Source organism: Dendrobates tinctorius, unplaced genomic scaffold (assembly GCF_039654945.1).
Source record: "Dendrobates tinctorius isolate UK_male_01 unplaced genomic scaffold, ASM3965494v1 ptg000063l, whole genome shotgun sequence".
NCBI lineage: Eukaryota > Metazoa > Chordata > Amphibia > Anura > Dendrobatidae > Dendrobates > Dendrobates tinctorius.
In genome coordinates this window covers 27957173-27980451 of record NW_027361731.1, presented here as the reverse complement: position 1 = coordinate 27980451, position 23279 = coordinate 27957173, and the positions used below count along the sequence as shown (strand labels likewise).

General features: G+C 49.6%; 1 protein-coding gene across 2 annotated transcripts in view; it reads left to right on the top strand.

The window, feature by feature from the left end:
* RGS9 (regulator of G protein signaling 9) overlaps positions 1–23279 on the top strand; it is a 186840-nt gene that overhangs the window by 71175 nt on the left and 92386 nt on the right. For both annotated transcript variants that reach the window (XM_073579751.1, XM_073579750.1), the window contains exons 2-6: positions 8788–8884; positions 12939–12989; positions 13351–13457; positions 22889–22940; positions 23026–23084. In XM_073579751.1, coding sequence (XP_073435852.1) covers positions 8788–8884; positions 12939–12989; positions 13351–13457; positions 22889–22940; positions 23026–23084 — 366 coding nt within the window. The remainder of the gene's footprint in view (positions 1–8787; positions 8885–12938; positions 12990–13350; positions 13458–22888; positions 22941–23025; positions 23085–23279) is intronic.

Here is a 23279-nt window from a genome sequence, read left to right as displayed (position 1 = left end):
TGATGGATAGGAGGCATTCTCAGTGATGTCACCTCTGATCTCTAGTGATGGATAGGAGACATTCTCAGTGATGTCATCGCTGATCTCTAGTGATAGATAGGAGGCATTCTCAGTGATGTCACCGCTGATCTCTAGTGATGGATAGGAGACAATGTCAGTGATGTCACCGCTGATCTCTGGTGATGGATAGGAGGCATTCTCAGTGATGTCACCGCTGATCTCTAGTGATGGATAAGAGGCATTCTCAGTGATGTCACCGCTGATCTCTAGTGATGTATAAGAGGCATTCTCAGTGATGTCACTGCTGATCTCTAGTGATGGATAGGAGGCATTCTCAGTGATGTCACTGCTGATCTCTAGTGATGGATAGGAGGCATTCTCAGTGATGTCACCTCTGATCTCTAGTGATGGATAGGAGGCATTCTCAGTGATGTCACCGCTGATCTCTGGTGAGTGATAGGAGACATTCTCAGTGATGTCACCTCTGATCTCTAGTGATGGATAGGAGGCATTCTCAGTGGTGTCACCTCTGATCTCTGGTGATGGATAGGAGACATTCTCAGTGATGTCACCGCTGATCTCTTTTGATGGATAGGAGACATTCTCAGTGATGTCACCGCTGATCTCTGGTGATGGATAGGAGACATTCTCAGTGATGTTACCGCTGATCTCTGGTGATGTATAGGAGACATTCTCAGTGATGTCACCGCTGATCTCTTTTGATGGATAGGAGACATTCTCAGTGATGTCACCGCTGATCTCTGGTGATGGATAGGAGACATTCTCAGTGATGTTACCGCTGATCTCTGGTGATGGATAGGAGACATTCTCAGTGATGTCACCTCTGATCTCTAGTGATGGATAGGAGGCATTCTCAGTGATGTCACCTCTGATCTCTAGTGATGGATAGGAGACATTCTCAGTGATGTCACCGCTGATCTCTGGTGATGGATAGGAGACATTGTCAGTGATGTCACCTCTGATCTCTAGTGATGGATAGGAGACATTCTCAGTGATGTCACCTCTGATCTCTGGTGATGAATAGGAGACATTCTCAGTGATGTCACCGCTGATCTCTAGTGATGGATAGGAGGCATTCTCAGTGATGTCATCGCTGATCTCTAGTGATGGATAGGAGGCATTCTCAGTGATGTCACCGCTGATCTCTAGTGATGGATAGGAGACAATGTCATTGATGTCACCTCTGATCTCTAGTGATGGATAGGAGACATTGTCAGTGATGTCACCTCTGATCTCTAGTGATGAATAGGAGACATTCTCAGTGATGTCACCGCTGATCTCTGGTGATGGATAGGAGACATTCTCAGTGATGTTGCCGCTGATCTCTGGTGATGGATAGGAGACATTCTCAGTGATGTCACCTCTGATCTCTAGTGATGGATAGGAGACATTGTCAGTGATGTCACCTCTGATCTCTAGTGATGGATAGGAGACATTGTCAGTGATGTCACCTCTGATCTCTAGTGATGAATAGGAGACATTCTCAGTGATGTCACCGCTGATCTCTAGTGATGGATAGGAGGCATTCTCAGTGATGTCATCGCTGATCTCTAGTGATGGATAGGAGACATTCTCAGTGATGTCACCTCTGATCTCTAGTGATGGATAGGAGACATTCTCAGTGATGTCACCGCTGATCTCTAGTGATGGATAGGAGACATTCTCAGTGATGTCACCTCTGATCTCTAGTGATGGATAGGAGGCATTCTCAGTGATGTCACCTCTGATCTCTAGTGATGGATAGGAGGCATTCTCAGTGATGTCACCGCTGATCTCTGGTGATGGATAGGCGGCATTCTCAGTGATGTCACCTCTGATCTCTGGTGATGGATAGGAGGCATTCTCAGTGATGTCATCGCTGATCTCTGGTGATGGATAGGAGACATTCTCAGTGATGTCACCGCTGATCTCTAGTGATGGATAGGAGGCATTCTCAGTGATGTCACCTCTGATCTCTGGTGATGGATAGGAGGCATTCTCAGTGATGTCACCTCTGATCTCTAGTGATGGATAGGAGGCATTCTCAGTGATGTCACCGCTGATCTCTGGTGATGGATAGGCGGCATTCTCAGTGATGTCACCTCTGATCTCTGGTGATGGATAGGAGACATTCTCATTGATGTCACCTCTGATCTCTAGTGATGGATAGGAGGCATTCTCAGTGATGTCACTTCTGATCTCTAGTGATGGATAGTAGGCATTCTCAGTGATGTCACCTCTGATCTCTAGTGATGGATAGGAGGCATTCTCAGTAATGTCACCTCTGATCTCTGGTGATGGATAGGAAGCATTCTCAGTGATGTCACCGCTGATCTCTGGTGATGGATAGGAGGCATTCTCAGTGATGTCACCGCTGATCTCTAGTGATGGATAAGAGGCATTCTCAGTGATGTCACCGCTGATCTCTAGTGATGGATAAGAGGCATTCTCAGTGATGTCATCCAGGGTGTGCAGAATTATTAGGCAGCTTGTTTCCTTAGGAAAAATGGGCAAAAGTTTAGATTTACCTGAGTGAAAACTCACATTGTTACCGGTTTTACAGAGGGATGTAGCTAGTGTCCTACCGCTTAGAGCTGCAGACCGCGTGGCCTGTTTGTGGCCTATGAGTCGAAGGACACGGTGCCAGCGTCGGCATCACACCTCTCCCCGACTGACATCACACTTTCAACTGTATCTGCATACATACGGATCAGCTGCCTCCTCCACATTTCCACCTGTGTGTCACAACATGTTTGCTGTGCAGAGCTTCAGTCATACGCTGCAGAGACCAGAGCACCGGGGGAATGGGGAAAAGTGAATATAGTTTTGTTTAAATCAATTAGTACATAGTGGGGGTTCATTATACTGTATGGAGGGTTTTGTAGGGGCCATTATCCTATATGGAGGGTTTTGTAGGGGCCTATTATACTGTCTGGAGGGCTGTTTGGGGGCCATTATCCTGTATGGAGGGCTGTGTGGGGGCCATTATCCTGTATGGAGGGCTGTGTGGGGGCCATTATCCTGTATGGATGGTTTTGTAGGGGCCTATTATACTGTCTGGAGGGCTGTGTGGGGGCCATTATCCTGTATGGAGGGCTGTGTGGGGGCCATTATCCTGTATGGAGGGCTGTGTGGGGGGCCATTATCCTGTATGGAGGGCTGTGTGGGGGGCCATTATCCTGTATGGAGGACTGTGTGGGGCCATTATCCTGTATGGACGACTGTGTGGGGGCCATTATCCTGTTTGGAGGGCTGTGTGGGGACCATTATCCTGTTTGGAGGGCTGTGTGGGGGCCATTATCCTGTCTGCAGGACTGTGTGGGGGCCATTATCCTGTTTGGAGGGCTGTGTGGGGGCCATTATACTGTCTGCAGGACTGTGTGGGGGCCATTATCCTGTTTGGAGGGCTGTGTGGGGGCCATTATCCTGTATTGAGGGCTGTGTGGGGGCCATTATCCTGTATGGAGGGCTGTGTGGGGGGCAATTATCCTGTATGGAGGGCTGTGTGGGGGGCCATTATCCTGTTTGGAAGGCTGTGTGGGGGCCATTATCCTGTATGGAGGGCTGTGTCGGGGCCATTATCCTGTATGGAGGGCATTGTGGGACCATTATACTGTATGGAGGACAGTTTGCAGTGGTCATTATGCTTTGTGTGGGAGCCATTATACTATGCAGGGGCCATTTTTACTGTATGGAGGACTGGGGGGGGGCATTCTATTGTGTGTGGGGGGGCATTCTATTGTATGGAGTACTGTGTGATGGGCCATTTTACTGTATGAAGGGCCATTGGATGACTGTATGGGGGGGCCATTATATTGTCCGGAGGTCAGTGTGGAGACATTATGCTGTGTATAGGGGCCATTATATTGTATGGAGGGCTGTGTGTGGGGGCCATTTTACTGTATGGATGGTGTGGAGACACGAGGGTCAGTGGATGCTTTCGAGCGCTGACCTGACTGTCTTAAGAAAGACCACATGGATAAGGGCTCATCCCACTGAACGCCCGCTCTCTTTTCCCGTGGGCAGATTACCACTCAGAAAACACAGAGTGAGAGGGTAAAACAGTGTGGCAATGCTTTATTGAACTACCAACAGATAATAATATATAGAACAGTCCCAGCACATACCCAAGATCGGGCACATTACAGAGTCTCACCCTTCCGCTGACTCACCGGGATAAGAGCAACTGCAACTCCGAGGCTTCCAGGTCTGATTACCTCAAATAGTGGCACCCAACTTTTGCCGGACAACCACAGAGCAGGGTTAATTACAAGCTTAGGAAGCTAACAGAGTTCAGTAAGGTGTGTGGCCAGGTGACTTGATTGTCCCAACCTGGATTCTCCAAACGTCTTTGAGGGTTCAGTGATGGTCAATGGAGCAGATCTGTGTTCCTCCAGTTAGGGCCGTGGTTCCTTAAGCTGACAACCTGTAGATTCTCTCTGGTAGCAGAGGCAGATCCCCCTTTTTATAATCTACACCTGTGTTTTAGGCCATGATCCACAGGTCAGGGGAGCTGGGATGAGATTAACTCTCATTGTTTGAGCATATAATTAAGCTGCATAGTTTGTTCTTCGCTGTGTGCAGGTCAAAAACCTACATGGACTTATACAATGGGTAATCAACATTTTAGCAAATATGAATTATTCAATGACCCTGCATATCTGGGTCATCTAAAAGGGGGGCAACAAACGGTTCCCTTTCCTCATAAGCTTTTAGCCTGTTGATGTGATAGGTTAGTTCATGAACACCTGGTCGGTACAAGACCACGGTGTAGTTGGTCTCACCGCATTTCCTGTTGATGGTGAACGGACCCACTCACATGGCTTGCGGCTTGTTTTTGCGTACTGGTACTAGTACTATACCCTTTGTCCACAGGTAAACTCTCAGAGTCTGGTAGCACGGTTGTAACATCATTGTTGCCTTTCCTGAGCTATTTATAAATTCCTTTGAGCTAATGCCATGAGGTACCTCCTCTTTCCCCTAAACTTTTGGTAATGGGAACCTGTTCTGTGGGAAAAGTGCCCTCCCAACTCTTGCGTAACAGCACAAAAGTCCGTCTTAAGTTTCAGCCCTACAGCAATTCGAAGAGCGAGAACCCGGTAGAATCCTTCGGCACCTCCCGGTAGGCGAACAGGAGCTGCTGCAGGTTTTTCTCCCAGTCCCCTCCTTCAGACTCGACATACCGACTAATGAGCCGCTTGAGCAATCCATTGAAATGGTCACACAACCTGCTAGTTTTGGGATGGTAGGGGGTGGTACGCATGGGGCGGACTCCATGTTTCTCCCAGAGGGTCTGAATTAGCTCGCTTTGGAACTGGGTCCCCTGGTTGGTCATTACCTCCTGCAAAAACCCTACTCGACTAAAAATGTGTAGTAGAGCTTGAGTCATGTGCGCCGCATCTATGGATGACAGAGCATATTTTGTCCTTCACTGTTTGCAGGTCAATAAGCTACAAGGACTTATACAATGGGTAATGAACATATTAGCAAACATCATGTGACGCTAGTCACTTCTCACGGCCAAGCCATGAGAGTGGTCAAGGAGTCCAAGGTCAGAAGCCAGGAGGGTACGTCATAAACAGAAGGAAGAGACAAAAGTGTAGTCCGGTAACGTTCCAAGGCCAGAGTATCCTGAGAATAATGGATCAGAGCTGAAGGGGTCAAACAGGCGGATGGTCAGAACAAAGTCCAAGGTCAGGCAACAGATAAAGCATATAGAACTCAAGTCACAGGAATCACAAACCTCACAAGATGAATGTACGTCTGGCAGTGGTCTGGGAGAAGTTGCTCAGTTAAGTAGGCATTGCAATTACCCGGGATAGTGAACACCTGAGACAGCAGACGCCTCCCAGTCACAGATTGGCTAGTCGAGCTGTTTATAAACACACTGACAGCTCAGCACGCCCCTGTACAAGACTGGATGGCCGAGCTGTCAGTAACTGCATCCCAGACACCCTGAGGGGTGGAACCGTGACACATCAGTTGTTCAATGACCCTGTGTCCCAGTCCTCCAAGGATGGCATCATAATGATCAAGAGTAAACGTTCAGACTCGTGAACAAGAATCATGTGAACTCATTTGAACAATTCTTGATCTGCATTGAGCAGGGGGTTGGACTCGTTGACCCTTGAGGTCCCTTCCAACTCTAACATTCTAGTCTGTCTCCTGGCCTACTGAAAATATATGGCTGGCATAATTAAGATTAAATGCTGTGTCGTCACAGAGGGCTATGTGGGGGCCATAATACTGTATGAAAGGATGTGGGGGGTCATTATACTGTGTGGGAGGCCATTATATTATGTGGGGGCCATTATACTGTATGGAGGATGTGAATATCTGAGGTTGTGAGTTGTAATAATCACCTAGGCATGTTAACAATGCAGCTAGCTTTTATTTCTTCTGTCCAGGTAGATGGCCAAAATACAATGCCCTCAGTCTACAAGTTCCCAACCTGGGATTGGTAGTCCCACTGCCCCGTACCAGGTGATACCCAATGTCTATCAGCTTTTGGTTGTCCCACAGCTTTTGATATCTCCTGCTGGTATAGTCTGCAGTCACAGCCTATGTTCCTCCACTCAACGGCTATCACATCCGCTGAATGTGTATACTCTTCCATCCAGCAACATTGTTCTAAATACCCTTAGGTGCCCCCCGGGATTGTACCCGGCCCTAGGGAAAGACACCCTCGCCCCTCTCGCTCACAAAAGCTAATTGTCCTTTGGTGGAGGTATTTTCCTCAGCCCAAGCCCCATCACCTGGGACTGTATGTGAGACCCCCTGTGGTGACGGTTCCACTGGGTCTGCTATCCTCATCCACACAGCAGGACTAGTGGCTGCGAGAACAATGGCTTGAGGCCCCTGAGACCCCAATGAGAGTAATGGATGATAGCCTTAGGGTACTGTCACATTTAGCGATGCACCAGCGATCCCGACCACAATACGACCCGGTCAGGATCGCTGGTGCATCGCTAAATAGTCGCTAGTGAGCTGCCAAACAGGCAGATCTCACCAGCGAAGCAGCAGCGGTCGGCGGTCGTTACTTATCTGTCAGACGCGGCGATGAAGACGTCCTCCCGCCCGCGTCCACGCGTCGCTCGTCGGCACCAGCAGGAAGTGGCCGATGAGAAACGGCCCAGGACGTTCTCGCGCGATCAGCGATAGCCAGTGGGGGAGCCGGTCAGAGGTAAGTATCACACACAGCGATATCGCTAGCAATATCGCTGCTGCGTCACAAAATCGGTGACGCTTAAGCGATATCGCTAGCGATCTCGCTTAGTGTGACGGGACCTTTACCTGATTACCAATCTTGAGTCTGGCCTTAAATATATGAGTAAGATCCAGCCTGCACGCCTTCCTCTGCTTACTGTCACTGAATGGAAAAATCGATTTGTGAGTTAACTGACGAGCAAGAAAATGTCTAGTAGAACACATCAATAAGATCGACGTAGCCATTGCTCCTTGCTGGAAAAACCTACATCCCCTGGAGCCGCTGATTCTGCTCTATGTGCATTGGTCCAGTGGTCTTTGGAACAAGACCAGCTTCACACAGAGGGCTATGTGGGGAGCCATTATACTGTGTGTGTGTGTGGGGGGGCATTGTACTGTTTGGAAGGCTATGTGGGGGGTCATTATACTGTATGGAGGGCTTTGTGGGAGGTCATTTTACTGTGTGGGGGCAATTGTACCGTATAGAGGGCTATGTTGGGAGGGACATTGTAGATTGTACTATGTGGAGGGCTATGTGGGGGGCCATTGTACTGTATGGAGGGCTGTATGGTGGACGATTGTATGGTATGGAGGGCTATGTGGGGGGCCATTGTACTGTATGGAGGGCTATGTTGGGAGGGACATTGTACTATGTGGGGGGCCATTGTAATGTATGGAGGGCTGTATGGTGGCCATTGTACTGTATGGAGGGCTATGTGGGGGGTCATTGTACTTTATGGAGGGCTATGTGGAGGGTCATTGTACTGTATAGAGGGCTATGTGCGGGTGACCATTGTACTGTATGGAGGGCTATATGCAGGTGGCCTTTGTACTGTATGGAGGGCTGTGTGGGAGGGAATTATATTGTGTGGGAGGAATGTGTCCTCTTCTGTGTGTGGAGGCCATCTAACTGTGTTGGGATCACTGGGGGTTATCATACTTTACAGGTGGTTACTGTAGGTGATCATACTGTGTGTATATCTACACACTATATATATTTTCATGCTGGGATCATTCGTCGTTTCCCCACATGCCGCGCTGAGACGATCAGGGTCCGTGATTCTGTGTATAGGACCCGGTGATTCTCGTCCTCGCTGCTTCGTCTCCTCGTTATGTGTCTCAGATCTGAAATGCAGATGTGGCGCTCTTCTCCAGGATGACGCCCCCGCAGTTTTGCGCAGCGGCTTCCTGCACTTGTGAGCTGCAGGTTATATGTGGAGGGAGTGAGGGGCATAAATTATACATCAGCCCCAACACGGATCCTCTGTCAGGGCTGCACAGTATAGCGTCATCCCCCACCTGCCTCTTCTTATTATCATGTGTCCGCCCTGCAAGAAATAATCATGGCTGCTGGGGTAACGAAGGAAGGAGGGACCCAGAGAGAACAACTCAGGTGGAATCACATACATTACACTTATCACTGTGTGTGTTGCACAGCGATCAGATGTGAGACCCAGCTCTATGATACGGGACCTGACAACCCTCTTGTATGTCAAGTTGTCAGCCCCGCCCCCTGTAGTGTGAGAGGTTGTTGGCCATTTGTTTTGCGCTGTCTGACGTTGACCCTTCTTATCTCTGCAGATTGAGGCGCTGCTCCTGGAGATGCAGGATGTGGAGAGCGGCATTAAGATGCACACGCAGCGGCTGATGATCACCACCATCCCTCACGCCGTCACAGGTACCGCCATCCCCGCACGCCGTCGCAAGTACCCCCATCCCCGCACGCCATCACAGGGTTCCTCCATCCCTGCACGCTAAAAAGGAAGAAAGAAATGATCAAATAGAAAGAGGTAGGCATATCTAAAGAAGAATACAATGCTGTCTGCAGAAGCTGCAGGGCACAAATCAGATTATCTAAAGCTGACAATGAATTAAGGCTTGCAAGAGACGTCAAAATCAATAAAAAAGGATTTTGGGGATATGTCAAAAGTAAAAGAAAACTCAAAGATGCTATAGGATTTTTACAGGATCAAAATGATGAAATGGTAAGAAAGGATGTTGAGAAGGCCGAACTTTTAAATTCCTGTTCTGCATCTGTTTTCTCTCAGAAAGGAAATGTAACATCAACTGATCTTCACTGTCCTATTAAAGGGATAGAAGAATTCAGGCTATCTATAAACAGAAAGATAGTGAGGGAATACTTAGCTAGCATAAATTAATTCAAGTCTCCAGGTCCAGATGAATTACACCCCAGAGTACTGAAGGAGATAGCAGAAGAATTTTTGAACCACTCTTAATAATCTTTGAAAATTCTTGGAGATCAGGAGAAGACACAGACCAGAGAAGAGCAAATATTGTTCCTATTTTCAAAAAGGGGAAGAAGGTAGCCCCAGGGAACTATAGGCCGGTGAGTCTGACTTCTATACCAGGAAAGATCTTTGAATAAATTATTAAACAACATGTATGTACTTACCTGGATAAGAATGAAATGATTAAACAGAGTCAACATGAATTTGTAACTAATAAGTCATGTCAGACTAACTTAATTTCCTTCTATGACAGAATCACTGACTAGGTGGATCAGGGAAATGCTGTAGATATAGTATATCTTGACTTCAACAAAGCATTTCACAAAGTATCTTACACCATCCTTATTGAAACAATGACTAAGTATGGAATGGACAAGGCAACTGTTAGGTGGATTGATAACTGGCTTAGTGATCGGACCCAAAGTGTTGTCATAAATGGCTGCACATCCAGTTGGAAGAATGTCTCAATTGGGGTAACACAGGGCTCTGTTCTGGGCCCTATATTGCTCAACATCTTTATCATTAATTTAGATGAAGGAACTAAGGGTAAACTGATAAAATTTGCTAATGACACAAAGCTAGGTGGGATAGGTAATACTAGTGAAGAGAGAGAGAGAGGATTCAAAAAGATATAATTAAACTGGAGCAGTGGGCAGCAACTAACGTAATGGTTTTTAACAGGGAAAAATGCAAAGTACTACATCTGGGCAATAAAACTGAAAAAAGCATTACAGAATGGGAGGAATAGGGCTAAGCAACAGCACATGTGAAAAAGACTTGGGTATACTAATAGATCACAGACTGAACATAAGTCAACAGTGTGATGCAGCAGCAAAAAAGGCAAATACAATTCTGGGATGTACTAACCGAAGCATACAGTCTAGATCACGTGAAGTCATTATTGCCCTCTACTCCTCTTTGGTCAGACCTCATCTGGAATACTGTGTCCAGTTTTGGGCACCACATTTTAAAAAAGACATTAACAAACTGGAGCAAGTTAAGAGAAGAGCGACCAGAATGGTGACTGTTATGATTAGGTAACTGAGGAGGATAGCAGGGGAATAGGCTAGGCAACCAGATAACCAGAGAGGTTGGTAACTTAGCGGATTGCAGACCCCTAAACTGACAACACAAATAGAATTAGCCGTGGGACGTACCTACGATGCCCTAGACGCCTCGGCACAGCCAAATAATTAACTAAGCCTAAAGAGAGAAAGGGGAAAGCTAAACTGCCCCTGAGTAGAACCTGTCATGATCCAGGTTGCATTATGACAGATTTTGCACAAGTAAACCTTTTTTCTTTCCTTTAAGCTGTTTGCTTAAAGTTAGTTTTGCCCCCGGTGGCCATTAGGGTCATTACACTGTGGTTGTTTCAGTTCTAGTTTTGCCCCCGGTGGCCGTTAGGGTCATTACACTCTGGTTACTTTAGTTTACTTGCCCTCGGTGGCCGCTAGTGTTATTGCACGTGATAATGAAGCAGGTGTGATACCCTGGCTCCTATCTATAAAGGAGTTGCAGGTGGTCTCACTCACGGTTGGTGAAAATGTAATGTCACGTGTGACTGGATACACCGCCTCCAGCAGGGCGAATTTCTATAACACCCGTGACCTTGGATACACCGCTTCCAGCAGGGCGAATTTAAACAGAGTCAAGGGGAACACCGGGGAAACAGTTACAATGGAGGGCCCTGCAATAGGGATCGTGAGGAGTGTAGGAACACTGACTCAGGGGAGTGCAGAAGGTCTCCACGTCCCCATTCTCTATTGCAGGGCCCTCCATTGTAACGGTTTCCCCGGTGTTTCCCTTAACTCTGTTTAAATTCGCCCTGCTGGAGGCGGTGTATCCAGTCACACGTGACATTACAGAACCCCAAAGGAATAGATAGCCCCCGAACATATATTGCCGGTGAGACAAGATGAGGCACAAAACACAGGCAGGAAATAGAGTAAGCAAATGATGGGGCCCAAACTGTCTAGATAGGACAGGACAGGAAAGATACTGTCTGCAATCACGCAAAAAACCCTAAGAAAAATTCCAACAAGTCTGACACGCAAAAACACTGAGGCTACACGATCTCTCCCCCACTAAATCAGAACTCTGGTGTGAACTGAACGCTCAACTATAGTGTGAGCTTTTTGACACTATTCCAAAAAAAACCCTCAGGAGTCAAATGTTGCACACAGCCTAGAGAGTATCCCACATAAAGTCAATTAAAACATAACCTTTAATGAACCATTAAAAGGACATAACACACAAAAACATTACAAAAAAGTGCTCATTAAAGGTTATGTTTTAATTGACTTTATGTGAACTGGACGCAAAACAAAAGATATAACAGGGGATTAGAAATTCAGAAAAGACTGACATAAGCTGTGGTAAATGAAACAGAGTCCAGCACACGTCCCAGCAGGGAACAAGGCTGAACTCACACCAGCAGGGCAGAAATCAGAGAAAAGCAAAAAATGGATCAAATGGAAAAAGATTCAAGCAGACAAATAACTTATCTGAAAGATGCAGGACGAAGCAGGAGGCAAGCAGACTTCCAAAATGCTCAGGAAGAAAACCAAATCACCGGCAACAACTGAGGGAAGGTTGCTCACTTAAATCCTCCCAGTCTGTAACACCTGACCTCCAATCATCCTCCTTTTTTGTCAGCCAGACCAGCTCCATTACCAGCAGCAACCACCAGATGGAGCTCAAACTCAGAAGCCAGGTAAAAAGTGTTCACAACAGGTGACTGGTCTGCAAACCATGTCCTATGAGGAAAGGTTGCAGGATTTGGGAATGTTTAGTTTTCAAAAAAAGAAGACTGAGAGGAGACTTAATAGCTGTCTGCAAATATCTCAAGGGCTGTCACATTGTAGAAGGATGATCTTCTCATTTGCACAAGAAAAGACTAGAAGCAATGGGATGAAAATTAATGGGAGGAGACACAGATTAGATATTAGAAAAAACTTTTTGACAGTTAGAGTGATCAATGAGTGGAACAGGCGGCCACGAGAGGTGGTGAGTTCTCCTTCAGTAGAAGTCTTCAAACAGAGGCTGGACAGATATCTATCTGGGATGATGTAGCGAATCCTGCTTTGAGCAGGGGGTTGGACCAGATGACCCAGGAGGTCCCTTCCAACTCTACCATTCTATAATTCTATGAGTACCCCCATCCCCGCACGCCGTCGCAGGTACCACCATCCCCTAACGGCTTCGTAGGTACCACCATCCCCGCACACCCTCGCAAGTACCACCATCCCAGCACGCCCTCGCAAGTACCACCATCCCCGCAGCCGTCAGTCTACTGGACTAAACTCCCAGCATGGATTTTTTCCAGTAATTGTGGAAAATTAGATTCCACCTCTGCAATGGGTTAATGTGGCCACTGCATCCTCCCATAGCTGTGCGTTCTGTGTCCAGTGCTCAGAATGTCTTTGTCACACTGTGTCAGATTCCCACCGCAGGTGGAGGTGACCTTGTTATGTTTGTCTGCAGGGCACGACATCCTGGAGTGGATCATCCAGCGGCTGCAGATCACGGATGAAGGTGGGTGTCACGATGGCTGCTGCCGGAGGTGAGGGTCCTGTCCCCGGCATTCTGCGGCGCCCACCACAGGATCCAGCGCTGTGCACTGTGGCTGTGCACGACATGGAAACACATGTGCAAATGCAAACATATGTCCTTTACTGATCTCCGCTCATCCTAAGCCTCCTGGTGCCTAGTAAAATGCCATCAGCTCAGTAAATACTGACAGAAGCAGAGCAGGAGACAGAGGAGGGTATCGAGCGGAAAGGCTGTCTTAATACTGAGGCTCCTCACTACTGTATATTATGGGGCTGCAGTTAATGGCCATATTTGAGGTGTGAGGTCCGGGGCGCCTCTGACCTCTGCACTGTCTTCTCCACAGAGGGACAGCACCTCGGGAACCTGATGGTGAAGTGCGGACACGTCTACCCCCTGCAGGAGCCCACCAACCTCATCCTGAGGCCGGACAGCAGCCTCTACAGGTTCCAGGTGCGGAGGAGCCAAATATCAGCACAACATGAGTGTAATATTGGGGGAAATACCGTGGGAGTGTGATATGGGGAAGATATAGGAGGGGTGTAATATGGGGGAGATATAGGAGGGGTGTAATATGGGGGAGATATAGGAGGGGTGTAATATAAGAGGTGATATAGGAGGGGTGTAATATGGGGGAGATATAGTAGGGTGTAATATGGAGGCATATGTAAGAAGGGTGTGATATGGGGGAGATACAGCCGGGGTGTAATATATGGGGGGTGTAATATGGGGTAGATATAGGAGGGGTGTAATATAGGGGTAAATATAGGAGTGGTGTAATATGGGGGAAGATACAAGAGAGGTGTAATATTGTGGGAGATATAGTAGGGGTGTACTATAGGGGGAGCTATAGGAGGAGTGTAATATGGGGGGAGATACCGGATGGGTGTAATATGGGGGCAGATTTAAGAGGGGTGTGATATGGGGAAGATATAGGAGGGGTGTAATATGGGGGAGATATAGGAGGGGTGTAATATGGGGGAGATATAGGAGGGGTGTAATATGGGGGGAGATATAGTAGGGTGTAATATGGGGGCATATATAAGAAGGGTGTGATATGGGGGAGATACAGGAGGAGTGTAATATGGGGGGAGATACAGCCGGGGTGTAATATAGGGGGGGTGTAATATGGTGTAGATATAGGAGGGGTGTAATATAGGGGTAAATATAGGAGTGGTGTAATATGGGGGAAGATACAAGAGAGGTGTAATATTGTGGGAGATATAGTAGGGGTGTACTATAGGGGGAGCTATAGGAGGAGTGTAATATGGGGGGAGATACCGGATGGGTGTAATATGGGGGCAGATTTAAGAGGGGTGTGATATGGGAGGAGATACAGGAAGAGTTTAATATGGGAGGAGATATAGCCGGGGTGTAATATAGGAGGGGTGTAATATAGGAGGGGGTAATATAGGAGGGGTGTAATATAGGAGGGGGTAATATAGGAGGGGTGTAATATAGGGTGAGATGTAACTGAGGTGTGATATGGGGCAGATACAGCCCGAGGGGGGGGCATTGAGGGTGTATACTGGTTGATCTCTGGATGGTTTGGGGGATGCTGGTAGTAGTATGGGAGCTGCAGAGCTCGGCGTCCTCGTCGCCCTCTCGCTGTATATACAAGGTGCGGACGGCTCCCTCACCTGCTGACAGATGTGCTGAATACTCCATGTAGGATGAAACCCGGCCTGACGCATCTCACTGAGGTAAAATGAAAGCTGAACACTGATTGGTTAAAATGGAAGCTGAGTGATTATTCTTTTTCTTTTTTATTATGAGCAACAAAGCAGATTTCCTGTCAGCCATTCAGTGCACAATAAGGGCCCCTGTACAGTTATCGGGGCCGCTCTGTAGTTGGGGTGTGAGGGCCCCTGTACAGTTATCGGGGCCGCTCTGTAGTTGGGGTGAGAGGGCCCCTGTACAGTTATTGGGGCCGCTCTGTAGTTGGGGTGTGAGAGCCCCTGTACAGTTATTGGGGCCTCTCTGTAGTTGGGGTGTGAGGGCCCCTGTACAGTTATTGGGGCCTCTCTGTAGTTGGGGTGTGAGGGCCCCTGTACAGTTATTGGGGCCTCTCTGTAGTTGGGGTGTGAGGGCCCCTGTACAGTTATCGGGGCCGCGAGTCCGCTCTGTATTTGGGGTGTGAGGGCCCCTGTACAGTTATTGAGGCCGCTCTGTAGTTGGGGTGTGAGGGCCCCTGTACAGTTATTGAGGCCGCTCTGTAGTTGGGGTGTGAGGGCCCCTGTACAGTTATCGGGGCCGCTCTGTAGTTGGGGTGTGAGGGCCCCTGTCCAGTTATTGGGGCCTCTCTGTAGTTGGGGTGTGAGGGCCCTGGAACAGTTATTGGGGCCGCTCTGTAGTTGGGGTGTGAGGGCCCCTGTACAGTTATTGGGGCCGCTCTGTAGTTGGGGTGTGAGGGCCCCTGTACAGTTATCGGGGCCGCTCTGTAGTTGGGGTGTGAGGGCCCCTGTACAGTTATTGGGGCCGCTCTGTAGTTGGGGTGTGAGGGCCCCTGTACAGTTATTGGGGCCTTTCTGTAGTTGGGGTGTGAGGGCCCCTGTACAGTTATTGGGGCCGCTCTGTAGTTGGGGTGTGAGGGCCCCTGTACAGTTATTGGGGCCTTTCTGTAGTTGGGGTGTGAGGGCCCCTGTACAGTTATTGGGGCCTTTCTGTAGTTGGGGTGTGAGGGCCCCTGTACAGTTATTGGGGCCGCTCTGTAGTTGGGGTGTGAGGGCCCCTGTACAGTTATCGGGGCCGCTCTGTAGTTTGGTGTTGTAGAGGGTTGTGCAATGTACGACTCCCTATCGTGTGGTATATTGGTGTACGACCGGACACTTGCAGCGCTAATATTGGGGTACGGGCGGACACTTGTGGCGCTAATATTGGGGTACGGGCGGACACTTGCGGCGCTAATATTGGGGTACGGGCGGACACTTGCGGCGCAGATATTGGGGTATGGGCTGACACTCAAGGCGCAGATATTGGGGCACGGGCGGACACTTGCGGCACTGATATTGGGGTACGGGTAGACACTTGCGGCGCTGATATTGGGGTACGGGCTGACAATCGAGACTCAGATATTGGGGTGTGGGCTGACACTAGCGGCACAGACATTGGGGTACGGGTGGAAACTTGAGGCGCAGATATTGCGGTACGGGCGGACACTTGCAACACAGATATTGGGGTATGGGCAGACACTCGAGGCGCAGATATTGGGATACAGGGGGACACTTGCAACACAGATATTGCGGTACGGGCGGACACTTGCAATACAGATATTGCGGTACGGGCGGACACTTGCAATACAGATATTGCGGTACGGGCGGACACTTGCAATACAGATATTGCGGTACGGGCGGACACTTGCAACACAGATATTGCGGTACGGGCGGACACTTGCAACACAGATATTGCGGTACGGGCGGACACTTGCAATACAGATATTGCGGTATGGGCGGACACTTGCAATACAGATATTGCGGTACGGGCGGACACTTGCAATACAGATATTGCGGTACGGGAGGACACTTGCAACACAGATATTGCGGTACGGGCGGACACTTGCAATACAGATATTGCGGTACGGGCGGACACTTGCAATACAGATATTGCGGTACGGGCGGACACTTGCAACACAGATATTGCGGTACGGGCGGACATTTGCAATACAGATATTGCGGTACGGGCGGACACTTGCAATACAGATATTGCAGTACGGGCGGACACTTGCAACACAGATATTGCGGTACGGGCGGACACTTGCAACACAGATATTGCGGTACGGGCGGACACTTGCAACACAGATATTGCGGTACGGGCGGACACTTGCAAAACAGATATTGCGGTACGGGCGGACACTTGCAATACAGATATTGCGGTACGGGCGGACACTTGCAATACAGATATTGCGGTACGGGCGGACACTTGCAATACAGATATTGCGGTACGGGCGGACACTTGCAATACAGATATTGCGGTACGGGAGGACACTTGCAACACAGATATTGCGGTACGGGCGGACACTTGCAATACAGATATTGCGGTACGGGCGGACACTTGCAATACAGATATTGCGGTACGGGCGGACACTTGCAACACAGATATTGCGGTACGGGCGGACATTTGCAATACAGATATTGCGGTACGGGCGGACACTTGCAATACAGATATTGCGGTACGGGCGGACACTTGCAACACAGATATTGCGGTACGGGCGGACACTTGCAACACAGATATTGCGGTACGGGCGGACACTTGCAATACAGATATTGCGGTACGGGCGGACACTTGCAATACAGATATTGCGGTACGGGCGGACACTTGCAATACAGATATTGCGGTACGGGAGGACACTTGCAACACAGATATTGCGGTACGGGTGGACACTTGCAATACAGATATTGCGGTACGGGCGGACACTTGCAATACAGATATTGCGGTACGGGCGGACACTTGCAACACAGATATTGCGGTACGGGCGGACATTTGCAATACAGATATTGCGGTACGGGCGGACACTTGCAATACAGATATTGCAGTACGGGCGGACACTTGCAACACAGATATTGCGGTACGGGCGGACACTTGCAACACAGATATTGCGGTACGGGCGGACACTTGCAACACAGATATTGCGGTACGGGCGGACACTTGCAAAACAGATATTGCGGTACGGGCGGACACTTGCAATACAGATATTGCGGTACGGGCGGACACTTGCAATACAGATATTGCGGTACGGGCGGACACTTGCAATACAGATATTGCGGTACGGGCGGACACTTGCAATACAGATATTGCGGTACGGGCGGACACTTGCAATACAGATATTGCGGTACGGGCGGACACTTGCAACACAGATATTGCGGTACGGGCGGACACTTGCAACACAGATATTGCGGTACGGGCGGACACTTGCAATACAGATATTGCGGTACGGGCGGACACTTGCAATACAGATATTGCGGTACGGGCGGACACTTGCAATACAGATATTGCGGTACGGGCGGACACTTGCAATACAGATATTGCGGTACGGGCGGACACTTGCAACACAGATATTGCGGTACGGGCGGACACTTGCAACACAGATATTGCAGTACGGGCGGACACTTGCAATACAGATATTGCGGTACGGGCGGACACTTGCAATACAGATATTGCAGTACGGGCGGACACTTGCAACACAGATATTGCGGTACGGGCGGACACTTGCAACACAGATATTGCAGTACGGGCGGACACTTGCAACACAGATATTGCAGTACGGGCGGACACTTGCAACACAGATATTGCAGTACGGGCGGACACTTGCAATACAGATATTGCGGTACGGGAGGACACTTGCAACACAGATATTGCGGTACGGGCGGACACTTGCAACACAGATATTGCGGTACGGGCGGACACTTGCAATACAGATATTGCGGTACGGGCGGACACTTGCAATACAGATATTGCGGTACGGGAGGACACTTGCAATACAGATATTGCGGTACGGGAGGACACTTGCAATACAGATATTGCGGTACGGGAGGACACTTGCAACACAGATATTGCGGTACGGGCGGACACTTGCAACACAGATATTGCGGTACGGGCGGACACTTGCAATACAGATATTGCGGTACGGGCGGACACTTGCAATACAGATATTGCGGTACGGGAGGACACTTGCAACACAGATATTGCGGTACGGGCGGACACTTGCAACACAGATATTGCGGTACGGGCGGACACTTGCAATACAGATATTGCGGTACGGGCGGACACTTGCAATACAGATATTGCGGTACGGGAGGACACTTGCAATACAGATATTGCGGTACGGGAGGACACTTGCAATACAGATATTGCGGTACGGGAGGACACTTGCAACACAGATATTGCGGTACGGGCGGACACTTGCAACACAGATATTGCGGTACGGGCGGACACTTGCAATACAGATATTGCGGTACGGGAGGACACTTGCAACACAGATATTGCGGTACGGGCGGACACTTGCAACACAGATATTGCGGTACGGGCGGACACTTGCAATACAGATATTGCAGTACGGGCGGACACTTGCAACACAGATATTGCGGTACGGGCGGACACTTGCAACACAGATATTGCGGTACGGGAGGACACTTGCAACACAGATATTGCGGTACGGGCGGACACTTGCAACACAGATATTGCGGTACGGGCGGACACTTGCAACACAGATATTGCGGTACGGGAGGACACTTGCAACACAGATATTGCGGTACGGGCGGACACTTGCAATACAGATATTGCGGTACGGGCGGACACTTGCAATACAGATATTGCGGTACGGGAGGACACTTGCAATACAGATATTGCGGTACGGGAGGACACTTGCAACACAGATATTGCGGTACGGGCGGACACTTGCAACACAGATATTGCGGTACGGGCGGACACTTGCAATACAGATATTGCGGTACGGGCGGACACTTGCAACACAGATATTGCGGTACGGGAGGACACTTGCAACACAGATATTGCGGTACGGGCGGACACTTGCAATACAGATATTGCGGTACGGGCGGACACTTGCAATACAGATATTGCGGTACGGGAGGACACTTGCAACACAGATATTGCGGTACGGGCGGACACTTGCAACACAGATATTGCGGTACGGGCGGACACTTGCAATACAGATATTGCGGTACGGGAGGACACTTGCAACACAGATATTGCGGTACGGGCGGACACTTGCAACACAGATATTGCGGTACGGGCGGACACTTGCAATACAGATATTGCGGTACGGGCGGACACTTGCAATACAGATATTGCGGTACGGGCGGACACTTGCAATACAGATATTGCGGTACGGGCGGACACTTGCAATACAGATATTGCGGTACGGGCGGACACTTGCAATACAGATATTGCGGTACGGGCGGACACTTGCAATACAGATATTGCGGTACGGGAGGACACTTGCAACACAGATATTGCGGTACGGGCGGACACTTGCAATACAGATATTGCGGTACGGGCGGACACTTGCAATACAGATATTGCGGTACGGGAGGACACTTGCAATACAGATATTGCGGTACGGGAGGACACTTGCAACACAGATATTGCGGTACGGGCGGACACTTGCAACACAGGCAACACAGATATTGCGGTACGGGCGGACACTTGCAATACAGATATTGCGGTACGGGCGGACACTTGCAATACAGATATTGCGGTACGGGCGGACACTTGCAACACAGATATTGCGGTACGGGAGGACACTTGCAATACAGATATTGCGGTACGGACGGACACTTGCAATACAGATATTGCGGTACGGGAGGACACTTGCAATACAGATATTGCGGTACGGGCGGACACTTGCAATACAGATATTGCGGTACGGGCGGACACTTGCAACACAGATATTGCGGTACGGGCGGACACTTGCAACACAGATATTGCGGTACGGGCGGACACTTGCAATACAGATATTGCGGTACGGGCGGACACTTGCAATACAGATATTGCGGTACGGGCGGACACTTGCAACACAGATATTGCGGTACGGGCGGACACTTGCAACACAGATATTGCGGTACGGGCGGACACTTGCAATACAGATATTGCGGTACGGGAGGACACTTGCAACACAGATATTGCGGTACGGGAGGACACTTGCAACACAGATATTGCGGTACGGGCGGACACTTGCAATACAGATATTGCGGTACGGGCGGACACTTGCAACACAGATATTGCGGTACGGGCGGACACTTGCAATACAGATATTGCAGTACGGGCGGACACTTGCAATACAGATATTGCGGTACGGGCGGACACTTGCAATACAGATATTGCGGTACGGGCGGACACTTGCAATACAGATATTGCGGTACGGGCGGACACTTGCAACACAGATATTGCGGTACGGGCGGACACTTGCAATACAGATATTGCGGTACGGGCGGACACTTGCAACACAGATATTGCGGTACGGGCGGACACTTGCAATACAGATATTGCGGTACGGGAGGACACTTGCAATACAGATATTGCGGTACGGGCGGACACTTGCAATACAGATATTGCGGTACGGGCGGACACTTGCAACACAGATATTGCGGTACGGGCGGACACTTGCAACACAGATATTGCGGTACGGGCGGACACTTGCAATACAGATATTGCGGTACGGGAGGACACTTGCAATACAGATATTGCGGTACGGGCGGACACTTGCAATACAGATATTGCGGTACGGGCGGACACTTGCAATACAGATATTGCGGTACGGGCGGACACTTGCAATACAGATATTGCGGTACGGGCGGACACTTGCAATACAGATATTGCGGTACGGGCGGACACTTGCAATACAGATATTGCGGTACGGGCGGACACTTGCAATACAGATATTGCGGTACGGGCGGACACTTGCAATACAGATATTGCGGTACGGGCGGACACTTGCAACACAGATATTGCGGTACGGGCGGACACTTGCAATACAGATATTGGGGTACGGGCGGACACTTGCAATACAGATATTGCGGTACGGGCAGACACTTGCAACACAGATATTGCGGTACGGGCGGACACTTGCAACACAGATATTGCGGTACGGGCGGACACTTGCAATACAGATATTGCGGTACGGGCGGACACTTGCAATACAGATATTGCGGTACGGGCGGACACTTGCAACACAGATATTGCGGTACGGGCGGACACTTGCAATACAGATATTGCGGTACGGGCGGACACTTGCAATACAGATATTGCGGTACGGGCGGACACTTGCAATACAGATATTGCGGTACGGGCGGACACTTGCAATACAGATATTGCGGTACGGGCGGACACTTGCAATACAGATATTGCGGTACGGGCGGACACTTGCAATACAGATATTGCGGTACGGGCGGACACTTGCAATACAGATATTGCGGTACGGGCGGACACTTGCAACACAGATATTGCGGTACGGGCGGACACTTGCAATACAGATATTGCGGTACGGGCGGACACTTGCAACACAGATATTGCGGTACGGGCGGACACTTGCAATACAGATATTGCGGTACGGGCGGACACTTGCAACACAGATATTGCGGTACGGGCGGACACTTGCAATACAGATATTGGGGTACGGGCGGACACTTGCAATACAGATATTGCGGTACGGGCGGACACTTGCAATACAGATATTGCGGTACGGGCGGACACTTGCAATACAGATATTGCGGTACGGGCGGACACTTGCAATACAGATATTGCGGTACGGGCGGACACTTGCAATACAGATATTGCGGTACGGGCGGACACTTGCAATACAGATATTGCGGTACGGGCGGACACTTGCAACACAGATATTGCGGTACGGGCGGACACTTGCAATACAGATATTGCGGTACGGGCGGACACTTGCAACACAGATATTGCGGTACGGGCGGACACTTGCAATACAGATATTGCGGTACGGGCGGACACTTGCAACACAGATATTGCGGTACGGGCGGACACTTGCAATACAGATATTGGGGTACGGGCGGACACTTGCAATACAGATATTGCGGTACGGGCAGACACTTGCAATACAGATATTGCGGTACGGGCGGACACTTGCAACACAGATATTGCGGTACGGGCGGACACTTGCAATACAGATATTGCGGTACGGGCGGACACTTGCAATACAGATATTGCGGTACGGGCGGACACTTGCAATACAGATATTGCGGTACGGGCGGACACTTGCAACACAGATATTGCGGTACGGGCGGACACTTGCAACACAGATATTGCGGTACGGGCGGACACTTGCAACACAGATATTGCGGTACGGGCGGACACTTGCGGTGCTGATATTGGGGTACAGTTGTCCGCTTTTCCTCCTCTCTCAGACGCCGTATTTTTGGCCGACGCAGCAGTGGCCGGCGGAGGACACCGACTATGGTACGTATATGTGTTATGTAGTGATATGTAAATGAGGGGGAGGAGTCAGATTCTGCGCATATAATAATCTATTTATCGTTTTTAGCCATTTATCTGGCGAAGAAAAATATCCGTAAGAAGGGAATCCTGGAGGAGTATGAGAAGGTGAGTGCTAGCACCGCCACACCCAGACCTCCTCTGGATACCCAGCTGTGCCCACGCCGTGACCGTCGGCCATGCCCTCGCCATGACCGGCAGTGGTGCCCGTGCCGTGACCGTCGGCCGTGCTCTCGCCATGACTGACAGGGGTGCCCGGCCCATAGCCCCAGGGGTCCGAACCTCTTATGCGCTCTTGTGTTT